General features: G+C 39.6%; 1 protein-coding gene and 1 pseudogene across 1 annotated transcript in view; one reads left to right on the top strand and one right to left on the bottom strand.

Annotated features, from left to right (window-relative positions):
* LOC119542646 overlaps nt 1-23664 on the bottom strand; it is a 31835-nt pseudogene extending 8171 nt beyond the window's left edge.
* Nucleotides 23633-24181, top strand: part of TBC1D15 (TBC1 domain family member 15) — an 87290-nt gene continuing 86741 nt past the window's right edge. Inside the window, exon 1 of the mRNA XM_037845671.1 lies at nt 23633-23692. Within this exon, the coding sequence (XP_037701599.1) occupies nt 23663-23692 (30 nt within the window). The 5' untranslated portion in view covers nt 23633-23662. The remainder of the gene's footprint in view (nt 23693-24181) is intronic.

Raw genomic sequence — 24181 nt, 5'->3', positions numbered from 1 at the left:
CCCAGGGGCTTTACACTCTGGAGCTGGTCCACTCTGTGCCTCCAACAATTCACCAAGATTTCTAGTTCTGTCTTCCTACTGGCTTGTGTAGCAACTGGCAGCTTCTGCCAGGTTAAGCTGCCAGCCTCCTGACTCATAAGAACAGAAGTTCAGGCACGAATGGAGATGAAGTTTCTGACAAGCTGAGGAAATAGAAATTTAGGCGAATTAGGTCACCTCCTAAGTGTTATTGCCGGTGAGGAGTCATCCAAGATTGTCTCCAGATACCATACTCTTAATTACCACCCTCCGCTGCCAGTATGAACCAGATTTTAGTATAATACAAGGAAGAACTTCCTAACAATGAGGGGAAAGTAATATAGACTGTTAAAAGTCTAGACAAATTGCCTAAAGTAGAGAGTGGAATTATTCTTACAGTGTTAGAATTTGTTTGGTGTAGAATCTACCCTGTAGATTCTTAGTTGTTGTTATTTTTTCTTTTATTCTGTTAACAGGAAGGATAGCAAATAGGCTTAAGTAATTGGCTCCAAAGCAATCTTAAGTTCCAACAACAGGATGAGAAAGCACGATTCCTGAATCTATTAGCTAATTGCATCAGGTTCCATGAGGACTGTTCATTGCTCATCTTAATATTTAGTATTGGCTCAAGGTTCGGGGTGTGAAGTAGGAGAAACTACCCTACTTACATATGTACATACCATTATGTAGGGAGCTTTCACATATAATGCTTAAATAGCTTTATTAGGAAAACATGCCCCCTCAAACTTTGGATGGAGTGATTAGACTAACAGCCGTTATTTTCAAGCGTTTGACTTATGCAAATATTTGAATTTGCTAGTTTTCTTTTCCATTAACATCATCAAAAGATGAAAGAGAATGCTGTAGATTCATGTCAACATAATTTTAAATGATTATTACATTGATATTCCTTTTTCTCCCCAAATAGCTTATAAATTTCTTTCTTCATTTTATGAAAAGTGAAAGAAAAAAAAGCATTTAGCATAAAGCTTCATGGAACACTAAAAGAGAGAAAAATGTGAGTGGGTAAGTAATGAAGCTGAGAAGGAAACATTTGATACTAGGGAATATATGCCTTGATAGAAGAAAACAAGAAAACCTCCTCAGGCTTCAACAATAACTCGATTTCTCAATAGTTAGCTATGTTATGATTCAGAGATAAATGGAAACATTTCATGAATAATCAGCAGTTTGGGAAGCTATTTTTTACTATTTGCCTAACAGGACTTTCATTTCCAAAGCATCACAGCCTCAGAGAAATAAAAATATGGTATATACAGACTGTCACTGAGATACAAACAATTGACATTCAAAAACTCCCTACATACAACTATGCCTTGGGTTTGGAGTTTTTGATTATTTGTTTTTTCAATAGCTCTTTATTGCTTCTGTAGCTCACTCCTACAATACTCATACTATAGACTTTTTGGCCTATCATGACTATGATGCTTGAGGTATATAGGATGGAGTATCTTTCCTCTTCTGGGAAGGGGAGTAGAGATGATGAAAGGATTCTTATTTAAAGGCTGGGATTGTGATAGGAGGAGATATTTTTCCTGAAAATCACATTTATTCTAGTCTTCCATTCATTTTTTTCAAATATATATTGAGCTTCTACTGTGTGGTTGGCATCAGGATAAGAAACCTCCACCCTCAAGGAGATCAGAGTCTATACAGCAGAGATATAGAGACTGGTTTCCAGATGTTCTCAATTAAAAATACCAGACTATGGTTGGAGTTATGGAAATTCATATATATAATTTGTATTTATTGTTTGGCTAGGCTTTTATAATTTATTTTTTAAGAAACATTGTATTTCAATGTTGTTTGGAATGTTGAGAAACTCAACGATTTGCATTTTAAAATGCTTTACTGCTGAGGAAGCAAATATACCATGTCTTCACTTCATCACTGGAGCCTGGCAACCCTAATGAAGATAGGCACAGGGCATGATGGTGGCTCTGAGGAGGAGCACATGATGCCATCTGGGGTCCATGGCACCAGAAACCTTCCAGGAGAAAGACATGATGTCCAAAATGACTCTTCAAAGATGAGAAGCAATTTGTTAGATGAAATGGGTAGGTGCAAAAGTGGAAAGCAAGGGCATCCCAGGCTGAAGGGTCTTCATAAACAGAGTAAGAAATAGTATAGAGTTTAGAGAACAATAAACAGCTAGGGGTCAAGTATAAAGTTCTGCAGGAAATGGTGGAAAATAGGCCAAGGAGTTAGACCAAGGACTTCATCCTGTTGGGGTTGACAGAATTAACGAATGATGTTAAGTGGGTTAAAGACATCGTCAGTTGATGATTTAGAAAAGAAAAAGAAGATTATGATAATTCAGTGTAAAGAAAGGATTAGAAGGGAACCAAGAGTGGGCAGTTTTAGGACAAAAGCAAAAATTCTGGGAATGAAAGAGCATAAAGATGGCAAGAACCTTGGTCCTTGGTGACTGTTCTGGTTTGCTAATGCTGCCGTTATGCAAAATAACAGAAATGGATTGGCTTTTATAAAAGGGAGTTTGTTTACAAAGTTACAGTCTTAAGCCCATAAAGTGTCCAAGGTAAGGCATCAACAATAGGGTACCTTCACTGAAGGATGGACATTGGTGTCTGGAAAACCTCTGTGAACTCCGAAGGCATGTGGCTGGTGTCCACTTGCTCTCAGTTTGTGTTTCAAAATGGTGTTCTCCAAAATGTTGTTCTTGGGGCATTTTGTCCTCTCTTGGCTGCAGCTCCTCTTCAAAATGTTACTCTCGGTTGCTCTGCATCTGGGCCTTTGTGCCTTTTTTTAAAATTCAGTTTTATTGATATATATTCACATACCATACAATCATCCATGGTATACAATCAGCTGTTCACAGTACCATTATGTAGTTGTATATTCATCATCCCAATCTGTTTTTTTAATTCAGTTTTATTGAGATATATTCACATACCATACAATCATCCATAGTGTACAATCAACTGTTCACAGCACCATCGTATAGTTGTGCATGCATCACCCCAATCTATTTTTGAACATTTTCCTTATACCAGAAAGAATCAGAATAAGAATAAAAACTAAAAGTAAAAAAGAACACCCAAATCATCCCCCCCCGAATCCCACCCTATTTTTCACTTAGTTTTTGTCCCCACTTACCTACTCATCCATCCATACACTGGATAAAGGGAGTGTGATCCACAAGGTTTTCACAATCACAATGTCACCCCTTGTAATCTACATTGTTATGCAATCATCTTCAAGAGTCAAGGCTACTGGGTTGGAGTTTGGTAGTTTCAGATATTTACTTCTAGCTATTCCATACATTAAAACCTAAAAAGGGTTATCTATATAGTGTGTAAGAATGTCCACCAGAGTGACCTCTTCACTCCATTTGGACTCTCATAGCCACTGAAACTTTGTTTCGTTTCATTTTGCATCCCCCTTTTGGTCAAGAAGATGTTCTCAATCCCATGATGCCAGGTCCAGGTTCATCCCCGGGAGTCATACCCTGCATTGCCAGGGAGATTTACACCCCTGGGAGTCAGGTCCCACGTAGTGGGGAGGGCAGTGAGATCACTTGCCAAGGTGATCGTAGAGAGATAGGGCCACATCTGAGCAACAAAGAGGCTCTCAGGGGAGACTCTTAGGCACAATTATAAGCAGGTTTAGCCTCTCCTTTGTAGTGACAAGCTTCATAGGGGCAAGCCCCAAGACAGAGGGCTCAGCATGTCATGCTGTCAGTCCCCAGTGTTTGTGAGAACATCAGCAACAATCCAGGTGAGGAAGTCCAACACCTCCGCATCCTCCCCAGCTCCTCAGGGGGCACCAAATATATACTTTTATTCTCCACCCAAATCACTTTGGGATGTGTTGCTATTTCACTCTAACCTGTACAGACCTACCATATCTCACTTCCTATTCAAATTCCATGTAATTGTGGTGTTTGAACAAACTGACTGTAGAAGTTACATTGTTTAGAAAATATAGATCCTACACCAAGTAAACATTTCTTCCCTTTGTCACACATGGAAGTTGAAGTTTTAACACACAGTCGGTTTCAACCTTTACCCTTTGGCCCAATTTGCCCTAGTCTTAACCAGATTTGCCTCATTCATATCTCTTACTGAAGTCTGGGCTCTTTTTCAGCTTTTTTTTTAACAGTTGCTGTATGCATTAATACTGACATTCATATCTGCCGAGCTCTAGTTCTGAGTTTCAGGTGTCACACAAATACCCAATGTTCCAGAGACCAATCAGGTTATACACCAAGGGATCAATATCTCAGAGTCTGGAGATAGCCATTACAATTCAGGAATAGATTTGACTGCTCTAAGAGCTTACAATCTAGGGACCATTACAATAATCATTTCCCTGTTAGGCTGTGCTCTAAGATTCAATTCTGAGTTTACACATTGTAGTTAGTCCATATTGGTGAGACATTATAGTGTTTGCCTTTGTTTCTGGTGTACTTCACTCAAAATGCTGTCTACAGGATCCAATCACTTTGTGGTTCTTTTTAAAGTACTCCAGTAATCCAATAAAGACCCACTCTGAATGGGTGGGGCAACACCTCCATGGAAATAATCCAATGAAAGGTCCACCCACAGTTGACTGAGTCACATCTCCATGGAAACACTGAATCAATAGGTTCAAACCTAATCAACACTAATACATCTGCCCCCACAAGACTGCATCAAAGAACATGGATTTTGGTGGACATAATACATCCAAACAGGCACAGTGACCATTCTGAAATGGTGAATTAACCAACCCTAAAACTTCTCTGTCTCTTGCATTCTTTAGTGAGACAGAAAAAAAAAAATTACCTAATATTTTTTATATGTATTGTCTTTTACTTGCAGCCAAAGGCATGCTAATGGATACATTTATAAAAATAGGTAACTGAATTTTCAAAAATATGATATAAAATAAACTTTGGAAAGCCAGAAAAAATACTACAGGGTGGTTCCATGTACCTTTCATCCAGTTTTTTGCAATTGTAACATCTTATATAACATAGTACATTAGCAAAACCAGGAAAGTGACTTTGGTACAATCCACAGAACTTACTCAGGTTTCACCAGTTTTACATGTATTCATTTGTGTGTGTGTATAGTTCTATGCAATTTCAATTCATGTGTAGATTCATGTAACTATCACTAAATTCAACATACACAACTGTGTCAGTACCACAAGGCTCCCTGTGCTATCCTTTTATAGCCACACCCACCTCTTTTCCCCATCTCTCAATCCCTAACCCATGACAACCACTAATATGTTATTTATATCTGTAAGTTTGGCATTTCAAGAATCTTATATAAATGGAATCATACAGTATATAACCTTTTGGGATTTTTTTTCTTTTTACTGAGCCTCATTTCCTTGAAATCTATCCAAGTTGTTGCATGCATCAATAGTTCATTCTTTTTATTGCTGTGTAGTATCCCATAGTATGGATATACCACAGTTTGTTTAACAGTTCATCCATTAAAGGACATTTGCCTAATTTCCATTTCTGCCTACTACAAACAAAGCTTCTATGAATATTCATGAACAGTTTTCTGTGTGAACATAGTTTAGGTTTCTCTGGGATGCCCAAGAATCAACTGTTGGATAATATGGTAAATGCCTGTTTAGTTTAGTAGGAAACTGCAAAACTATTTTCTGGAGTGACCATACCATTTTACATTCATACCAGCAATGTATGAGTGTTCCAGTTTCTCCACATCCTTGCCAGATTTGGTGTCATACTATTTTTTATTTTAGCCATTCTGATAGATAAGTAGTAACTTATTGTGGCTTAAATTAGCATTTCGCTAATGACTAAGGAAGTTGCACATCTTTTTATGGGGTTATTTGCTATTTTTATATCCACTTTGGTGAAATTTCTATTCATGTCTGTGGTAGGCAGAATCCAAAGATATCCAAACCTAATCCTGAGAACCTTACATGGCAAAAATGTTTACTTATAAAATGTTGTTTTTAAAAATTACATTACTTACATGGCAAAAAAGGCTTTTGCAGATGTCATTAGAGGTATGGACCTTGAGATGGGGAGGTTATCTTGAATTATCCAGGTGGGCCCAATCTAATTCTATTAGTCCTTAAAAGTGGAGAACCTTTCAGGGCTGTTGTCAGAAGATGTGACCATGGTAGAAGGATCAAAGAGATGCAATGTTGCTAGCATTGAAGATGGTGGAAGGGAATGATGAGCCAATGAATGGAGGTGGCCTCTAGAAGCTGGAAAAAGCAAGGAAATGGACTCCTCCGAGAATGGCAGAAAGAAATGCAGCTCTGCCCACCTTGACCCTAAGCCAATGATTCCTGTGATGGACTTCTGACCTACAGAACTGAACAATCACAAATGTGTTGTTTTAAGACACCAAATTTGTGGTAATTTGTTACATTAGCAATAGAAAATTAATGCAATATCTTATGTCCATTTTGTAATTGGATTGTTTGATTTTTTAGATGTGGAATTCTGAGAGTTCTTTAAATATTCAAGATACTAGTTCTTTTCTGGATATGTGGTTTACAAACACGTTATCCCAACCTGTAACTTGACTTTTCATCCTCTTCACAAGGTCTTTCAGAGAGCAAATTTTTTAATTCTGATAAAGTCCAACTTATCAATTTTTCCTTTATTTTTATTATAGTTCCTATCTGATAATTACAACATCTGGGCAATCTCATGTCTCCTTCTACTGATGGTTTCCTTTCTTGCCCATATCTGTTTCTTATTTGTGCCTTGCATGCCAGATATTTTGTGCAGAAGAATATCACATACTTAAATAAAATATTTTCCACCAGAAATAGTCATGGCACCTCTTGTGTCAGGCTTCTAGGTAAGTGGTCTTAGTCAGTTTGATATGTAGTTGTGCCAGTTCTGGGGTAGTTTAATTCAGTTCACTGCTGTATTAAAATGTTTTGAGAGCATCATCAAAACTTTAACTTCTGTGGGGTTTAGGGTCTGAGCAGTCATTAGGTACTGGATATCTTTTTGTGTCACTAGCTTGCTAAACCACAGGATATCTCACTTTATTCTTTACAGCCCAGATACTAACTTTTGGATTTATGGGGAATTTTATTTTCTCTCTAGTTCTACACTAGATATTCTGTGCCAAGGGAGATCTCTTAGCACAGCCTGCCTGCCTGTGGGGGATTTCTTTCAGGTATTCTACCCTACCTCCTTTCCTTGGCAGCTAAAAGTCCAAATGATGTCTCTCAGTTCTACTGCCTAGCCTTCCACCCCCACCTCAAAGGGTGACTGCATTGCACTTGGAGTGAGTCCCCATGTATTTTCAGATGAAACATGGGCATAAATTTTCCTCAATTTATTTAATTGCTAAGGCAAGAAAGCATTTAATTGATGTGGTATTTGTACAATGTTGGTACTTTACTCTTATTTGAATTTAACATCTAGATATTTATTGAGTCATCTTGTGTCATAAAAATATAAGTTTCCTGGCTGTTAAGACAAATACCATACAATGAGTTGGCTTACCAACAGGAATTTATTGGCTCATGGTTTTGAGGATAGAAAAAATCGAAAATTGAGGTATAAGCAAAGTGATGCTTTCTCTTTGAAGACTGTGGCATTCTGGGGCTGACTACTGGGGAACTTTGGGTCCTTGGTTGTTCTGCCACATGGTGACATGTCCTCTCCTTTCTTTTCTGGGTTCCACTGACTTCCAGATTCTTCCTTTGGCTTTCTCTCTCTGTGTCAGAATTTCATTCTGCTTATAAAGAACTCTAGTAATCTGGATTAAAGCCCAACTTGATTCATTTGGCTAAACTAAGAGGGGTGCTGGTAGGAGTGGCTTCTCTCATTATTAGATCTAGTAACCCACTCTTTTTTACCTTTTGTTTCAGCAAATTTGAGTTCTGCTGTTTGGAAATCTTAATCCCAAAGGAGGGATACATCCAGGAGACACAATAGTGATTCACTGAATTGAAAGACAAGACTTCAGTCTGGCCATATGAGGCTCCTTATGCCAATGAAACAAGAGGTAAAACAGGGGGTTAATATACTGACTCGAGTGATTGACTCTGATTACCAAGGGGAAATTGGGTTGTTTGTACAGGATGGGGGCAGAGAAAAGCATGTCTGGAACCAAGAAGATTTTTTTGTGGCACCTTTTAGTATATACATGCTGTCGGAGGCTGAATAGTGTCTCCCCCAAATTCATGTCCTCCTAGAACCTTAGAATGTGACCATATGGAAATAAGATCTTTACAGATGTAATTAGTTAAGATGAGGTTATACTGGATTAGAATGGGCCCTAAACACAAAGATTGGTGGCTTTATAAAAGAAATGAAAGGGAATCTCTCAGAACTTCCAGGAAAGATGGTGGAGTAGGGAGCTCCAGAACTCAATCCTTCCACCAAAACTTATTAGGCAGGCAAGAACTGCCTGAATCAACCACTTTGAAATACCAGAGACCAGAAGAACACTGTACAGCATCCAAGGAGGAAGAAGCTGATAAATTATGGTAAAGAACTGTAAATTGCTCTCTCTTTGCAGTGGCTACTGGCACCATTTCCTACTCTCACAGCATGCTGCCTCAGGGTCCAGTCCCTAGCTAGCTGCTAATGACAGAAAGGGACATAGAGGTCCTCTTCCCCAAGAACAGAGGTGTGCACAGCTGATCACTAATCATGGCTTTTAATTAGCAAATTCAGATCTCTGGGTCCCGGCTCTGAAGGCAGCCATTGTTTCAACCCCGCCCAGACAAAGGCAGCAGCAACCATTGTTTCAACCCACCCTGGACAGGGGCAGAAGTGGACACAGGACTTCCTCACAGCTGTGGGGGAAAGTTAGCTGAAGGGCTGCATTTTCTGGGTAGGAAAATTCACCTCTGGGGAGATGTCAGAGAAAATTTGGGTGCCCTACCTGACCTCCTCCCTACTTGTTCTAGTTTGCTAATGCTGCTGGAATGCGAAACACCAGAGATGGATTGGCTTTTATAAAAGGGGGTTTGTTTACTTACACAGTTAAAGTCTTAAGGCCATAAAGTGTCCAAGGTAACACATCAGCAATCGGGTACCTTCGCTGGAGGATGGCCAATGGTGTCCAGAAAACTCTGTTAGCTGGGAAGGCATGTGGCTGGTGTCTGCTCCAAAGTTCTGGTTTCAAAGTGGCTTTTTCCCAGGACGTTCCTCTCTAGGCTGCAGTTTCTCAAAAATGCCACTCTTAGTTGCACTTGGGGTATCTGTCCTCTCTCAGCTTCTCCGGAGGAAGGGTCTGCTTTCAACAGCTGTCTTCAAACTGCAGTTCCCCTCTCAGCTTATGGGAGTTCTTCAGAGTGTTCCTCTTGGCTGTAGCTGCTTGCTCCTTCTGTCTGATCTTACACAGTGCTCCAGTAATTTAATTCAGACCCACCCAATGGGCTGGCCAACACCTTCATGAGAATTATCCAATCAGAGTCATCACCCACAGTTGGGTGGGGTGCATCTCCATGGAAACACTCAAAGAATTACAATCTAATTAATACTGATAGGTCTGCCCACACAAGATTACATCAAAGATAATGGCATTTGGGGGGACATACTACATTCAAACTGGCACACTACTCCACAGGGTACTCTGGAGCAGACCCGTGTCCCCTTCATGGTTCCCTGGCCCTGTTTTTCCTGGGAATGATGGAATTGGGAGAGTCTTCCCCCAGGTGACCCTCCTCCCAGAATTTTCCCTCCAGGCAAAAGCAGCATGAGACAACAAAACTATACAGATGAACAGTCTGGGACAAAGGTCTGCTGGCTTCAGATACTCGGAGGAGGTTTGTTCCCTGGAAAGCAAGGGGACAACCAAACTCCTGTAAACAGGGGAACTAAAACAACTAAAAAGCAAGATCCCAGGACAAGACAGAGGCCTAGTAAGACAGGGAAAACCCTGCACAGTGCGTTCACCTCAGGTAGACCTTCCTGATAAGAAGGCTGAATCTCAAGAAAATCTCTGTCTATCTCCAGCTGGTTAAAAAACCAAGAAAAAAGATGTCCCAGGGAGTAAACCTCAGAGTTAACATTTTAAAATATTAAAATGTGCAATGTACAACAAGTGTACAAGACAAACAAAGGAAAAGTAAATGATGGCCCATTCAAAGGAATAGGATAAAAATAACAGAAAACACCAACAAAGAAGATGAGAATGTGGACATACTGAAAAAAGCCTTTAAAAAATGATCTTAAAAATGCTTAAAGATATGAAGGAAAGTACAGAGAAAGAACTACAAGATACCAGGAAAACAATGAATGAACAATATGAGAATCTAAGTAAAAAGACAGAAATTTTAAAAAGGAACCAGACATAACACTGGAGTTAAAGGTACAATTACTGAAATGAAAAATGCCCAGGAGGGTTTCAAAAGCAGAATGGAGCTGGCAGAAGAAAGAATTAGTGAACTTCAACACAAGACACTTGAAATGAGTCAGGCTGAGGAGTAAAAAGAAAAAAGAAAGATTAAAAGTGAAAATAGCCCAAGATACCTCATAAAGCACACCAATACATGCATTGGGAGTCCCAAAACGAGAAGAAAGAAAGAAAGAAAGAAAGAGAGAGAGAGAGAGAGAGAGGCAGAAGGAATAGTCAAATAAATAATAACAGAGAACTTCCCAAGCTTAGCAAAAGATGTGAATATGCACAGCCCAGAAGCTCAGAGAACACCAAACAAGGTAAACGTAAAGAAAAATATACCCCCCATCATATACTGATTACACTGTCAAATGCAAAGACAAGGAGAGAGTTCTGAAAGCTGCAAGAGAAAAGCAACGTATTACATACGAAGGAATCTCAATATTTGTTCCTCAAAGGACTTCATCGTGAAAGTAAAAAGACAACCTACACAATAGGATAACATATTTGGAAACCACATATGCAATAAAGAATTAATATCCAGTATATATAAAGAAATCCTTCATCATAACAACAAAAAGAAAAACAACCCAATTAAAAAATGGGCAAAAGACTTGAACAGACATCTCTCGAAAGAAGATATAGAAATGGGGCTAGAAAGCACATGAAAAGATGCTCAACATCATTAACAATCAGGGAAATGCAAATGAAAACCACAATGAGATAACATTGCACACCCATTAAAATGACTGCTATTAAAAAAAAAAAGATGGAAAATACAAAGTGTTGGAGAGGATGCAGAGATATAGGAAAACTCATTCACTGCGGGTTTGACTGTAAGATGGTGCAGCCGCTGTGGGAGACAGTGTGGTGGCTCCTTAGAAAGCCAAGTATAGAACTACCATATGACATGGCAATCCCACTACTAGGTATATACTCAAAACAATTGAAAGCAGGGGCTCAAACAGATATTTGCATACCGATGGTCATAACAACAATATTCACATTTGCCAAAAGATGGAGGCAACCTGCGACCATCAACCAATGAATGGATAAATAAAATTCCACACAATTGAATACTATTAAGCTGTAAAAAGGAACAAAGTCCTGATACATGTGACAACATGGATGGACCTTGAAGGGATCATGTTGAATGAAATAAGCCAGACACAAAAGGACAAATACTGTATGATCTCACTGATCTGAAATAATTAGAATAAGTAAACTCATAGAGTCAAAATCTAAAATATAGGTTACTAGCAGCTCAGGTTGGGAAGGGAATGGGAATTTACAGTTTAAAATGTACAGAGTTCCTATTTATAATGATGGAAAAGTTTTGGTAATGGATGGTGGTGATGGCAGCACAATATTGTGAACACAATTAACAGCACTGAAATATAAATCCGACTATCATTAAAAGTGGAAAAAAATTTTTTTTAATCCATGGAACCACATTACTCTACCCAGTGAACCCTCAGTTAAACTATGGACTTTAATTAATACTGAAATTGTAAAAATGTGCTATCATCAATTGTAACAAATGTTCCACACCAATGCAAGTTATTGGTGGTGGGGTGGTTTATGGGAATCCTGTATTTTATGCATGATAGTTCTTTAAAGCCACAACTTCAATAAAGGGGAAAATCAATCAATAAATAATGTTCATTAAAAATGAAAGAGAGATTCAGATATATAGAGAGGCACAGAGAGAGGGCCATGTGAAGACAGAGGTGGAGATTTTTATGATGCAGCTACAAGCCAAGGAAAGCCAAGGATAACAAGGAGCCATCAGACGGTAGGGACAGAAGGATTCTTTCCTACAGCCTTTAGAAGACTAGCCTTGTTAACACCTTGATTTTAGATCTCTAGCCTCCAGAATTATGAGAGAATAAGTTTCCATTGTTTTAAGACACCCAGTTCATGGTAATCTGTTATGGTAGCTCTAGAAAATGAACACACATGCATAACGGTAAATGTTAGTGGAAAACTACAGCAACCAAAAAAGGCAAGACAATTGAAGACGCATTCTCCCTGGGAATGTAAGTGAGGTATCCTAACCAGCCGAAATTCTGGATGAGGGTGTGGGAAATATGGAATGGGCAATGGAACAAGGAAGCCATAGTTAGTGCTCTATGACCATTAGAGAAATGAGGACTGTAGTTGCTTTGCGTATTTTCATTTGTTTGTTCTAAGTGTATGTTTATTTGTATAAGCTAACAATTTTCTTCTCTTTCCTTTTTCCCATTTTTAATTTATATACAAATTACTGGAAGTTAACATTACCATTTATGTTTAGGTAAAGATAAACGTATAAAATTTTATGTTTAAAATAGTGACCAAATTTTATGGAGTAATTGATATAGAAAGGGACCAATACTGTCACTCTCAGGACTGTGTTTCTCCTCAGGAAAGGGTGAGAACTTCCTCATTTAGAAGAATAGCTGTACAGGGTTGTTTTTTTGTTGTTGTTGTTGCATGGGATTTCAAATGTGTGTAGAAGGATGCATGTGGAAACTGAGTAGTCAAAGGGTGGACTGTACCTGTTTATCAACTTAATGTCACTCAGCTTGAAATTCACCCTTTTTGCCTGCTCTGTGAAAATGTATCTAGGCTCTTTAAATATTTTTTCTTTGCCAGCTGGCTTAATGTTTAGCTTTGTCAGTAGAGGATATAGGGCTTCTGCAGTGCCCAGCTCCTGGAGTCAGCTGTTTCCCCTGACACTCCCCTCAGGTGGTTTTGTATTAGAGTGCCTCCCATGAGACACCTCCTGGTGAACAACTTTCCCCAGCACCCCAGATTTCTGGCAAACACAGAGGTTGGATTTCTGGCATGGTGTCACACATCGCAGCAACTTTTCTGCCATCCAGTGAACCACAATGTGCCCTCCAACGAGGTCTGGCTCTCAGCCCTGTGGGGGCCTTTTTCATGTGCTTGTATCCCAGCCCTAGGGTAGTGACCGCTGCTTTTATCTACCATTCCTATCTTCTTTTGAGTTCTCTTTACTTCTTACAAGCCAATCTCTCTTTAATTCAATCCCGTTACAGGTAGTAATTATTTAACTTTCCTTGTTTCAATTACTATGTGGTTTATCTCTCCTGAGTAGGCTTCTTTTTAAATTGAATTTCGATTGTTATAAAGGTGTACATACTAAAGTAAAAGACTGTATTTTATAGATTTTTTTTTTTGTTTCATAGATTTTAAGACACCCTTTTCTAACATTTTATAATCTCTGAAGTCAGGATGCGTCTTACAACCAATCTGAAAGAAAACGTGTCATTATTTAATTGGAAGTATTTTCTTTCTTAGTAGTCCATAAAATAATAATGAGACTTTTGACTTATGGCACCTGAGATGTGATGAAAACAGTAGCTCTATATGACTTGTAATGAAAAAGAGCAGTCACCAGACCTTCCCTCTCCCCACTGATTTCTGCTCCTCAGGGGCAATCATTTTCAATTTGTTTTGTTGTTACTGCTGTTACTTATCTTCACATTTATAAACAACATGATTATACTGTTATTCCTTGATTTTCCAGTTTCAGATATTATCTATTAACATTTTGGAAGATGATTTAGCTCTTTTATTTTGCCCAACCCCAACACATAGATGCATTTTTCCTCCCTCATTGTCCAGTGTATTTGTTCTTCATTTTTATTAGATTAATATTTGTTTGTATTATGACTCTGGTAATATTGTTTACAGCTGAGCCATGTAGCACATTATGAATACATTTCTTTTCTCCTTTATTTTTCCAATTTAAAAGTTGTCTTGGTATCGATTTGCTTAATTTTCAGTGTAACTATCACTAATTCATTTCAATATTCTCTGCCAAAAGTGTAAATATCTCAGCACACTCAAATTCATAAACTTCTTTTCTTTTCTTTGATCTTGGTGACATCCTTCTTGAAGCCTGTATTAGTTTCCTGGGGTTTCCAAAACAAATGACCACAAATTGGGTGGATAGACAATAGAAATTTATTATCTCACCATTCTGGAGGCCAGAAGTCTGAAATCAAGGTGTTGGCAAGGCCAAATTTTTTTGAAGCCTCTAGGGAAGAGAACTTCCTTGCCTCTTCCAGCTTCTGGTGGTTGCTGGCAATCCTTGGCATGCCTTGGCTTGCAGCTACATGAATCCAATGCCTCTGTCTTCACATGGCTGTCTTCCTTCTGCGTATATATCTCTGTATGTTCATAAAGCATTCTTTTCTCTGTATGCCCCTGTCTAAATTTCCCTCATCTTATTAGGTCATCAGAGCCCACCTAGTCTAGTATGACCTCATCTTAACTTGATAACATCTGCAAAGACCCTATTTACAAATAAGGTCACATTCACAGTTATTGAGGGTTAGGACTTCAATATATTTTTTTGGAGGACCCAATTTAACCCACCACAGAGACCTTCACATTCCTGATCCAATTTAGACTGGTTTCTAGGCCTGCTGTCCAGCTGTTAGTTAGGAATCTCCTTTTGCCATTGTCTTCAAGATCCTTGTCTGCATTTACCCCCTCTGTATGTTTCCCCTCTTTTCTAGTTTCCATATTTTGCTTTCAAGGCAAAATACGTCACACAGCCTCCAGTTGCTACCTGAGAAAGTGTGTATAAGAGATACAATTTTTTAGCACTTACATGTCTGAAAAGGAATTATTTTATTCTCACACTTGATTATTTGACTGGGTATAACATTCTAGGTTAGAAATATTTTCAACTGCTTTATTTACTCCATTGTCTTCTAGTTTCCTGTATTTCTATTGGGAAGGCCAAAGATATCCTTACTCTTATCCTTTTCATGTAACATGCGTTTGTTTCCGTGAAAGTTTTTACATTCTTTCAGCTCCTATTGTCCTAAAATTTCACAGATATGTCCCATTGTAGGTTTTATTCATGCATGTGCTTGGCACTTGGTGGGCTGGTTCAATTTGAAAACTCGTATCCGACAGTCCTGGGGAATTTTCTTGAATTATTTGATAATTTCCTTTCCTCCTTTTTCTCTGCTTGTTTTTGCTTTTTTTGGATGTTGGACATCTGGACTAATCCACTAATTTTCTTAGTTTTTCTCTCTTATTTCCTTATCTTTGTCCTTGTGTTCTAATTTCTGGGAATTCTCCTCAGTTTACCTTCTAAAGCATTTATGGTTTTTTTTCATTTATGCTATCATATTTTTAATTTCCAAAAGCTCACTTGTATTCTCTGAATATTCCTTTACATAGCCTTCTGTTGTTTCATGGATGCAACATCTTTTCTAATCTAAAGATATGTATTATAATTTTAAAAAGTTTTCTTCTGTTCTCTGCATTGTGTGTATTAAATTGATTCTTTTGTTGGCCTGTTTTGGATTCTACACTTCAGCTTAAAGGTTTTCGTTATATGTGGAGTGTTACATGGTTATCTGCTCATATTAAAGAGACAGGCACCAAAAGCTGATGGGGAATTCTCAGCTTAAAGTGAGGCTTGTTGACTTTTGGTCTTCACTGTAGGATGATGTTTTTGGGTCATTTCCATGGGGAAACCCCAACTGTCAGAAACTACAGGGCTAATTTCTTTAGCTGGTCAATTTCTCCAGGATGAATCCTTTAGTCTCCTGGCTGTCAGCAAAGTCTAAGGACTCTCTATAAAAAGGCTATGTTCTCTTCTAGTATAGTTAAGCCCCAAAGCAAAGTCTGTAGTTTGCTTTAAGAGTTCAGGAAAGGTAGAGATCAATTAGTGGAAAAGTCTGGAGAATCCTAATAGATGAAGTAGGACATGGGATAAGACCCAAAAGACAAATTGGTCAGTCCAAACTTTAAGTGAGAGAGAATCAAATGCTGTATCCAGAAGGAAATGATTGCTTTCAACTGACAGTGCAGTACAGCTGACTAAGACAAGTACCTGGAATGAAGTCTCCATTCAGCCATAAAGTTGCTCAAGACCTTGGCAAGTCATTAATGTCTAAAAGACTCAACTTTCTCAACTGTAAAAGCTTCCGGAGGGAGGAGCTAAGATGGCGGCATAGAGAGGCGTGGAAGACTGCTAGTCCCCCCAGGAACAATTCATAAATGACCAAAAAGCTAATAAATAACCTGGAATAACTGTGGGGAGACAAACGTGATTGTCCACTCATTATCCACCAACCTGAATTGGGAGGAATGCCCGAGATCGCAGCAGAAAATCTGTAAGTAAAACTGCAGACCTGCGCTGAGAGCCGAGAGCTGAGAGCCGAGAGCCCCTCCCTCACAGAAGCCTCACGGTACTAGAAAGTAGTACTCTCTCAGCCCAGCTCCAACTGGGGTTTTAATGTTAACTGCTCAATACAGACAGTGAATCCTCAACAAGCAGACAGAGGCTTTTGGTGACAATTGACCTTGGGAGAGTTGGGGGACATATCTGTCTCAGGACAGGGAGCCCAGAAGATCAGGTGCTATTTCTGGCTGACAAGTGAATCTGGGAGCTTTTCAGTCCCTTTCTCTCTATGTGGAGAAAACCTCAGTCACTTTCAGCCCACAGCGTTTTGCAGTAAAGACAGCCTCAGCCATTTTAAAATCAAAACACTTTAATCAGGAGAGTCAGAGAAACAAAGAACTTATTGATATGCAGAATACCTCTCTGGAGAGGGCATAGCTTCCCAAGAGGAAAGGGAGGGGCCCAGCTCTACTGCCTGCCTTTCCTGAATCAGACCCCAAAGCCTGGAGGAGGAGAGCCACAGGCCACACCCTCTTACACCAGCTGGTGACAGGCTGACACGTGCACCTGCCAGGCAGAAAAGCACAGGTGTATCAATCCTCTAAGAAAAACCATCAGGGAAATCAGATACTGAATATTTCCTCCTTCTGTGACCTGAGCCTGTTCTCATCTGGGAAAACCTGACTGGGGTGGCCTAGGAGGTCAGATGCCTAGACAACAGAAAACTACAACCTACACTAAGAAAACCCAGTCAAAGGAACAAACATACACTTCAACTGAGATACAGGAATTTAAACAAATAATGCTAAATCAATTCAAAAAGTTTAGAGAATATTTCGCAAAAGAGATAGAGGCTGTAAAGAAAACACTGGGCATACATAAGGCAGAAATCGAAAGTTCAAAAGAACAACTAGCAGAATCTATGGAAATGAAAGGCACAAGAGATGAAAGACACAATGGAAACACATAACAGCAGATCTCAAGAGGGAGAAGAAAACACTCAAGAACAGGAGAACAAAACACCTGAAAGCCTACACGCAAGGGAGCAGATGGAGAAAAGAATGAAAAAATACGAGCAACGTCTCTGGGAATTTAAGGATGAAACAAAGTACAAGAATGTACGTATCACTGGTGTCCCAGAAGGAGAAGAGAAGGGAAAAGGGGCAGAGGCAATAATAGAGGAAATAATCAATGAAAATTTCCCATCTCTTATGAAAGACATAAAATTACAGATCCAAGAAGCACAGCGTATGCCAAACAGAATAGATCTGAATAGGCCTACACCAAGACACTTAATAATTGGATTATCAAATGTCAAAGACAAAGAGAGAATCCTGAAAGCAGCAAGAGAAAAGCAATCCATCACATACAAAAGAAGCTTAATAAGACTATGTGTGGATCTCTCAGCAGAAACCATGGAGGCAAGAAGGAAGTGGTGTGATATATTTAAGATATTGAAAGAGAAAAACCGCCAACCAAGAATCCTATAGCCAGCAAAGCTGTCTTTCAAATATGAGGAAGAGCTCAAAATATTTTCCAACAAACAGACAATGAGAGACTTTGTGAACAAGACACCTGCCCTACAGGAAATACTAAAGGGAGCACTACAGAGTGATAGCAAAAGACAGGAGTGCATGGTTTGAAACACAATTTTGGGAGATGGTAGCACAGCAATGGAAGTACACTGAACAAAAATAACTATGAATACGGTTGAGAGAGAAAGGTTGGGAGCATGTGAGACCAGAGGAAAGGAGGAAAGATAAAGAATGGGACTGTGTAACTCGGTGAAATCTAGTGCTCAACAATTGTGATAAAATGTACAAATATGTTCTTTTACGAGGGAGAACAAGCAAGTGTCAACCTTGCAAGGTGTTAAAAATGGGGGGGGCATTGGGGGAGGAATGCAATCAACATAAACTAGAGACTGTAACTAACAGAATCATTGTATTATGCTTCCTTTAATGTAACAAAGGTGATATACCAAGGTAAATGCAGATGGGGGGGATAGGGGAGGCATGTTAGACACTTGACATTGGTGGTGTTGTCTGACTCTTTCCTCTATTTTGATTTAAGGTTACTTTTCCTTTTGCTACTTCCTAGCTGTCATTTTTTTTTCCTCTTTCTTTTGCCTCTCTACCTTCTTTGACTCTCCCTCCTGCCTTGTGGAAGAAATGTAGATGCCCTTATATGGATAGTGGTGAAGATGGTGAACACATAAATATGTGACCATACAGAGAACCATCAATTGTTTACTTAGGATGGAATGTATGGTGTGTGAACAAAACCATCTTAAAAAAAAAAAGGGTTTGATGACAAAACCTCAAGGGCAATATACTGAGTGAAATGAGCCAGACACATAAGGACAAATATTGCAGTTCTCACTGATAAGAACTAATTATAATACGTAAACTCATAGACATGAAATATAAGGTACCAAAATATAGGACGAGGCTTAAGAATGGGGAGTGGTTGCTTAGTATGAGCAGAATGTTCAACTAGGATGAACTTAAATGTCTGCAAATGAACAGAGGTGTTGGTAGCAAGATGTGAGAATAAGTAACAGTGCCGAATGGTGCGTGAGTGAGGTGGAAAAGGGAAGCTCAGAGTCATATATGTCACCAGAAGGAAAGTTGGAGGTCAAAAGATGGGAATGTATAAAACTGAATCCTTTGGTGGGCAATGTCCATGATGAACTGTAAAAATATTAGAAAACTCTTCCATGAACCAGAACAAATGTATGACAGTACAACTAGAAGTTTATAATAGAGGGGCATATAGGGAAGAAATATATACCTATTGCAAACTATATACTACAGTTAGTAGTATTTCAACATTCTTTCATAAATAGTAACAAATGTTCTATACCAACACTACGAGTCAACAATTGAGGGGGGTTGGTTAGGGATATGGGAGGATTCGAGTTTCCTTTTCTTTTTTTCATCTTTCACTTTATTTCTTGTCTGAAGTAATGAAAAGGATCTAAAAATTGAACAAAAATTAAGTGTGGTGATGGATGCACAGCTGTCTGAGGGTACAGGGTACACTTTGGATCTTTGGATAATTGTATGGTATCTGAACAATCCCAATAAAAATTAAAAAAAAAAAAAAGAACCTAAAAAAAAAAAAGCTTCCGGAGACCATCTCAAAGTTCTCTCCCAGGTCTAAAGTTTATTTATAGTAGGTATTATGAAGATTCTTTTGGGTCATATGATTTTTGAGTGATAAATTATAATTAGTGAATGACTATACAGTTGTTTTTTTGGGGAGGGGGAACTGAGAATTATGAAATTACTCAGTCCCATGACAACAGTAATTATTTTAAGTTATAGTGGAACTCAAGGACATTAAATTTTATATGTATGCTGTTTAAGTAAAAAAAAAAGACCAAAACATGTCTACTTGCTATATGTAAGTATACTCTGATTTTTCCCCACTAATATAGTACAAAACTGAAACCTGAAACAAAGCACTTTGAAACCGTGGTATGTTGAATTATGTGCCCCAGAAAAACATGTTCTTAATCTTAACCCATTCCTGGGGGTGTATACCTATTGTAAATAGGACCTTTTGAAAATATTTTTAGTTACAGTACAGCAAACTGATTCAGGATGGGTCTTAATCCTATTATTGAAGGCTTAATAGAGAAGGCCACAAGGAGAAAGCCATCAGGGAGGAGGAGAAGCTGGAAGCCAGTGGAACCTGGAAGAAAAAAAAGAAACTGTTATGTTGCATGTAACATAAAGCCAAGGTCTCAAGAATCACTGGCAGCCAGACCCAGACTACCACATTCTTCACGGAGAAAGCATTGCCTGGTTGACACCTTAATTTTGGGCTTTCCTAGCCTCAAAACCATGAGCCAATATATTCCTGTTGTTTAATTTAAACCACCCCATTTCATGGTATTTGTAATTGCAGCTGGGAAATTATGAAAGAAATCCTGACCTTGTATGGTGGTTTGGAACTGTATGTAACTGTTCCAGTTTGCTAATGCGGCCATTATGCAAAATGCCAGAAATGGATTGGCTTTAATAAAAGGGACATATTAAGTTACAAAGTTACAGTTCTAAGGCCATAGAAGAGTTCAGACTAAGGCATCAACAAGATGATACCTTCACTGAAGAATGGCCAAGGGTGTCTGGAACACCTCTGTCAGCTGGAAAGGCGCGTGGCTGGCATCTGCTGGTCCTTTGCTTCTGGGCTTGTGTTTCAGCTCCTCTCTTGGCTCCTGTGGGTCTTTGCTTCTTTCTCCCAAAGTGTTTCTCTCTAAAGTCTGGGCTTCATCTCTTAGCTTAACATCTCCAAACGTGCTTCTGTCCGTATCTCCAAACATCTCTAAGCATCAGCCTCTGTGTTGGCTCCTAGCTTCTCTCCAAAATGTCTCTCTCATCTTCTCTGGGGCATTTTTGTCTCTCTGCTCTCTGTGTGAGCTCTCTTTAAAGAACTCCAGTGAACTAATCAAGACCCACCCTGCATGTGTGGGGCCACACCTCCATGGAAATAATCTAATCAAAAGTTTCCAACCTAATCAAAAGACTAATAAATCTGCCCCCACAAGATTGCATTGAAGAACATGGCTTTTCTGGGAACATAATAGATCTAAACTGGTACAGCACCTCAGAAAAATCACGTTCTTAAAGCTAATCCATTCCTGTGGGTATAAGCCTATTGTAAGTAGGACCTTTTGATGCGGCTACTTCAGTTAAGGCATGGCCCAGGGTAGGTGTTAATCCTTTTACTAGAGTCCTCTAAGAGTCTCAGCCTCAAAACTGTAAACTAATACATCCGCATTGTTAAGCCAACCGATTTCATGGTGTCTGCTTTCTGCAGCCTAGGAAACTAAACCACCTTGTTTCTTCCCTTTTCATGTAGAGAAGATATCATTTAAGAAGGTAAATAGATCTCTTTCATCTTCAATGGAACTTGGAACTGTTACATTAGAAAATCTGCCTTTCCTAAATGGATCAATGATTCAAATAAATGATTTCAACAAACATTTGTTTTATGTCCACTATGTGTCAGGCATTGGTGCCAGGTGTGGTTGTCAGAGATGGAAAGCATAGTCCCTACTTTCAATAGTTCATAGACTAGTAGGAAAAACAGTTCAGTAAACCACTAAATCTTCTACAGTGTGATAAAGAGTATAGGGTGCTATGGGAACACATAAATGGAATCTCTGTAATTGAAGTCTGTGTTTGCTTTCCCAGCAGCCACTCTGCTTTTCTTTCTAGAATAGTACCTGGATTTTTCTTTGGTGAATTACTCCTCCCCCCAGTCCATGTTGAGTAGAGTAGTGGACATACAATTCAAACCTGGGCCATAGTGATTAGCTCAGGAGTGTCCCCATGATCCAAGTGAAGTCAGTCTGAAGCTGATCTGGGACACAGCATAGTACATACAGGGAACAGCAGATATTTGGCTATGGTTGGTGAATTGGGTATGAATGGGGAGTGCTGGGAGATAAGGCTGAAATAGTAGGCAGAGAGTTTATGAAGGGCCTTGTATGCTATGCTGGGGAATTTGGACTTTTCCTTGAAGAGGTGAGAGCATTAAGGGATTTTAAGCAGAGAATTCACATGACCACATTTATGCTCTAAAAAGATCTCTCTGGTAGAACTATGAATAATGGATTCAGGGGTAGATGAAGCAAAAAGCAAGGGATTGAATTAGGATGCCACTGCAGTTGTCCAAACCAAAGGTAATGAGGAACCTGAACCAGGTGAGTAGCAGTGGGGACAGTGAAGAGAGGGGTTGTCAAGATGCTTTCCCATTAGTTTTCCAAAGGACACATCTAAAAGGGGTAACATGACAGCAACACCTTTCCATAGCTGTCTTTAGTTCAGCAAGGGTAGTAATTTTCAGGGAATAAAAGCAAAATTCAAGTTTCATTTAAGACTGTACTTCTCAAACTTTAATGTGCATACACACCATCTGGGGATCTTGTTAAAATGCAGATTTTAATTCAGTAGGCCCAAGGTGGGCCCTAAGATAGTCTGCATTTCTAATAAGCTCCCAGGTGATGCTACTGCGACTGGTCTGCAGACCCCAATTTGAGTAGCAAGGATGCCACACATCCATTCCCATCTAAAGTCCTGCCACCTCCCTCAGCCATTAAGTTTCTGGTAGTCACAGAATGGGCAACCCTCCATTTCTGTTGTTCTGTTTGGTTACCAATTACCTCAATCAAGGTCAAAAACCTCTAACCTCTCTACTCTGTAAAGATGTAACAGAATCACCTCAGTGGGCACAGGTGTTTTTGGTGAAAAGGGGCCTATATTCTGTCCAAAATCTAGGGAAGTCCTGGGGAAATCTTATGCCAGAGCTATCAAGAAGTGTATCCAATCATTCTAATGGATTCTTTTACAGCATTGAGAATAAATTAACATCTTAACAAGTCATCTTACCACACATGCTTTGTCCCATGTGATCCCTACAATCACTTCATGGGTCACTCACATTTTACATCCTGCAGCTTGAATGAATTTAGAAACTTGTTTAAATAGCTGTGACATAGCTATTAAGTAATTCTGTAGGAGCAATGAGCTATCTGTGTTGGACTCTGGAGCAGTGAGGGAGTGGTATTATCACTGTTCTTATCAAAATACTTTGTTCAAGGTCATGAGTGAGAGGCAGTAACCAGATTTAAATTCAGAAACTTCACATATATAAGGGAAAAGTCTCAGTGTGTGTTTCTCGGATAGAGTGCTGGGGTTCCTTTAACCCTCACCACAACCCTACCATCCCAATTTTCCAGATGAAGAAACTGACGTTTAGAGGATGTAAGTGACTTGCCTACGGCCACAAAGGACGATGCTTGCTGGCTGCCAGTACCCGGTTCTTTCCATCATTCCAAGCTAAAGTGGCCGGGGAAAGGCTCGGTGTCTCGCCTCCAGGAAAACCTCAATTCAAATACATTCAACATAGGTTCCTAACCAGGAAAAATAAATTGGCACATGCGCAGTCCTGAGCCAAAGACTCCACTCTAGCGACGTAGGAACTCTATTCAGCACGCATGCGTTAGGCCGCTCCCCCGCACCTCTTCAGCCCCTTCCCACCCCTTCCCGGCCCGGATGCCCTCTTAATTTCGCCGGATGTTGTTGTGAGTCCGAGAGACGCGTGAGGCGCTGCTACGTCATCACAGGCAGGCGCAGGAAACATGGCGGTAGCGGGTGTTGTAAGCGGGAAGGTAAGTAACGGCCCCTGGGAACTCTCCTGCTTTTTTCTGGTACTTGGGTCTTTAGTGCCTGGGAACGCGCCGCTGAGGAACGCGAGGGCCTTTCTGCAGCGGGGACAGGCCGTGGCGGATGTAGGAAAGGAAGATTTGGTGGTGTCAGCTGTTCTCCCAAGCTTCCCGGCTCTGCCCGGGAATTAGAAGCCGGGTTTCTGCTCCAAGGCCAGCTAGGCCTCGTTGCACTTCTGCTCCACTCTGTTCTGCTCTGCTCCAGAACTGGAGGGCTTTTATTCGTTTTACCTTTTCTAAGGGATAGGTGGTTAATAATAGTTTATTATTACTAAGTGATAGATAGCATTTCTTTTTTTTCTGGCTCACATTTTCCTGACTCTAGTTCCTTATGTCTACTCTTCTGACTCCAGCGTCTTTTTTCTCTTCATCTGAGGTATTAAACCTGACTTGCCCCTGCCTTCATTTGCTCCATTCTGGTGAAGTCATCCATGT

Source organism: Choloepus didactylus, chromosome 8, assembly GCF_015220235.1.
Source record: "Choloepus didactylus isolate mChoDid1 chromosome 8, mChoDid1.pri, whole genome shotgun sequence".
In the NCBI taxonomy this organism is placed as follows: domain Eukaryota; kingdom Metazoa; phylum Chordata; class Mammalia; order Pilosa; family Megalonychidae; genus Choloepus; species Choloepus didactylus.
Note: the sequence above shows the minus strand (reverse complement) of the source record. Positions and strands in the feature narration are given on the sequence as shown.